We start from the raw sequence: 2684 nt of genomic DNA, 5'->3' as shown, positions 1-2684 counted from the left end.
AGAAGTCCAAGGTGCAGTCTCATCAAAGTCAGCAATAGCTCTTGTTCCAGTGTTAGTTTTCTAGGTGGACCACGCCTTAAGGAACCAGTATCTTCACACGGCTGATAAAGGATAACATTCAGACGCTTAGAGTAAGCTTCAAATTTTTCATTTGTTTTTGACTTTGAATTTTTTTCGCCCTTCCAATAATTCATTATTGCCGCTTTTTTTACGACGAGGTCAAATAATGCGTTAAAGGCTGCGGTTCCGTTCAAACCAGTATAAAAATGTTCTCTTGTTAGCTGTTCCATTCTCATTGGGATGAATACAGTTTTGTCTTCACTGCAGTCTCCCATGTCGGCAGCGTTGGACTCTTCCATGTGGGCATCATCCGCTAACATTTCAGGGCAATTATAAGAAGAAGTGGAATGAGACCCGATAAGAATCGACGGTTCACACGAATGTGATGTTTCAGGCAACTTTGTGCGAGTAGTTCTTTTTTGAGGCGACCTTCGCTGTTTGTCTGATCGTTGAATGAACAGAGTCGGGTGTGGGTTATTCATGGTTGGCTTTCCATCAACAAAGTGATTAGAACAAACAAAGGCCGTTTCATGTCCAGGATTAAAGAATTCGAGTCCTCGCTTAATATTTTTTCTCCAGATTTCAAACTTCTTTGGGTCTTTAGGAAACCGATGCCAAATAAGATCGCCCTCCACGTGGCGGCGCTTGACACACAAATGAAGATATCTTTTGTCGTTATCACAGCCGCCAACACAACAGCGATCGTGCTTGCCCATCACTGAATAGAAGAATAATTACAAAGTAATACAGTCGTTAGATTTCTGCATACTGTGAGGTTATTTTAAATCAAAACTATGACAAGATTTGACTGTCTGCAAGTTTGTTTACATATATGCAACATCGCACTTGAGTCGAGTCTCTACTCGTGGCTGGGTGATTCAGACCAACAAAAGCTAATAAATGACCGTTTATCGAGGCAAGAAATACGTAAACAATAATCTGTCTTACCTTGAGAAAAATCTGTTAGAGTGGGAGGTAGAAAAAGCGACAAAACCACTGCAATATGTGTCACATGTCAGAAAATTAGAAGGAAATATATGGGAATACCGAGCGTCCTTTGCTGGAGTTTGCCCCACTTTCAAAATGGCGGATTTTACCGCGAAAAGGTCTATTGCGCAACTCTACTGCGCATAATTTCTGGCGTCATTGGCGCCCGCATTAGCTCGAGTACACTGATAAAATGGCGGATTTTCATTGACACCAAGCTTAGTCCGTCAAGGAATGGCTATTTTCCCATGAACAAGTACGGTGACCCCCAATAGCCAACTAACCGCAGTGGGATTATTATATGACTACAATCCTACAATTGTAGTTCCGTGAGCGGGCAAGATGAACCAATTCTAACCTGCGATCAGGCCCATTTTTAGCTTCGCCCATATGTTCTCTTATGTCGTCGCTCGCTAAAATTGGGCCTGACCAAAAGTCTCTTAAGAATTCCGTTTGGTCGGCCAAAATTTGGCCGACCAAACTCGTGATCTGATTGGCTGTTGAAACGCCGGCAGTGAAAATGCCATCGTGATTGCGCGGAGCTCTCGCGAAGTCCTCGAGACTAATCCGCCATAAGTGTACGATGAAATTTGCTCCCTTTTGTTCTTACAATGCCGTGGACGGTGCAACTTGATTTTATTTGTATAAATGGAGATATGCCATCTGAAATATCTCTTAACTTGTCCAGAATCGGGTTTGAATCTCTGGAACGAGTGAAATTAGCGATTCCGTTGTCGAGCTCTGTGGCCATGGGGTTGAAAGTACTTTGGCACAAACTTCCCTGATGTTTTGAAAGCTAAATAGCAGTTTCTTTCAAATGGCAATGAAAGCCGATGCATATTGGTTTCCTGGATGAGACAAGGGCAATATATATCAGCAGGAGGAGATGGTGATAAAATCGCAAGTTACACAAATGCATGTTTTGAATATCTGTATCAAACGGCTTTATTTATTTACTGTACATGACACGGTTTGTTTGCACACTTCATAATATTTCCCGTTGATTTAACTTAAAACTCACACTCCAGAAACTAAAGTGGCATGTTTCCAGAGAGATCAATTGCACAACAATAAAAGAAACTTTGCGAGTCCATCTTACTGTTCGTACTCCATCATTAAATTAACATCCGAACGTATCATGATTTTACTGCGCGGAATTCTAGAAATACACTGCAACTGAAGATATTACCCGAAAAAATCACCAAAGAAACCTTCATGGGCAAACACGTTAAAGGAATAAATGTATTTCTCATTTTTTTTCTTTAAAAATCTATTGCCAAACCGTCCAACGACAAAATGCTAGGTTATCTCAATTACAAATTAAGATGTCAAGCTTAAAAGATTGCATATTCAGTGAAGTTCGGAGGGAGAATTACACCGGCCTTTGCCGCAATATAGTCGTCGAAAACATTCCCCATGCTTTAAATGTGTTTTTCTCAAATTAAAACCAACGGTAACTTTCGAATTCGTTTATAATATTTCTCCCACGGTAATTAACTCTGGTCAAAACAAAATAGCGCGAATCTGCCGTCCACGCGTGTATTGGTGTAATGGAAGTAAATTTGATTGGCCGATGAAGGACATGTCAATCAATCAAAAAAAAGTGGGCGGAAGGAATTTCGAAGAGGAATTTGGTC

General features: G+C 40.8%; 1 protein-coding gene across 1 annotated transcript in view; it reads right to left on the bottom strand.

Moving 5' to 3' along the window:
* Positions 1-776, bottom strand: part of LOC137980585 (uncharacterized) — a 1461-nt gene extending 685 nt beyond the window's left edge. The window contains exon 1 of the mRNA XM_068828039.1: positions 1-776. This exon is cut by the window's left edge and continues 685 nt beyond it. Within this exon, the coding sequence (XP_068684140.1) occupies positions 1-776 (776 nt within the window).
* Between the last annotated feature and the right edge of the window lie 1908 nt (positions 777-2684).

This window comes from Montipora foliosa, chromosome 12 (genome assembly GCF_036669935.1).
Source record: "Montipora foliosa isolate CH-2021 chromosome 12, ASM3666993v2, whole genome shotgun sequence".
Taxonomy (NCBI): domain Eukaryota; kingdom Metazoa; phylum Cnidaria; class Anthozoa; order Scleractinia; family Acroporidae; genus Montipora; species Montipora foliosa.
This window is presented reverse-complemented; position numbering and strand designations above follow the sequence as displayed.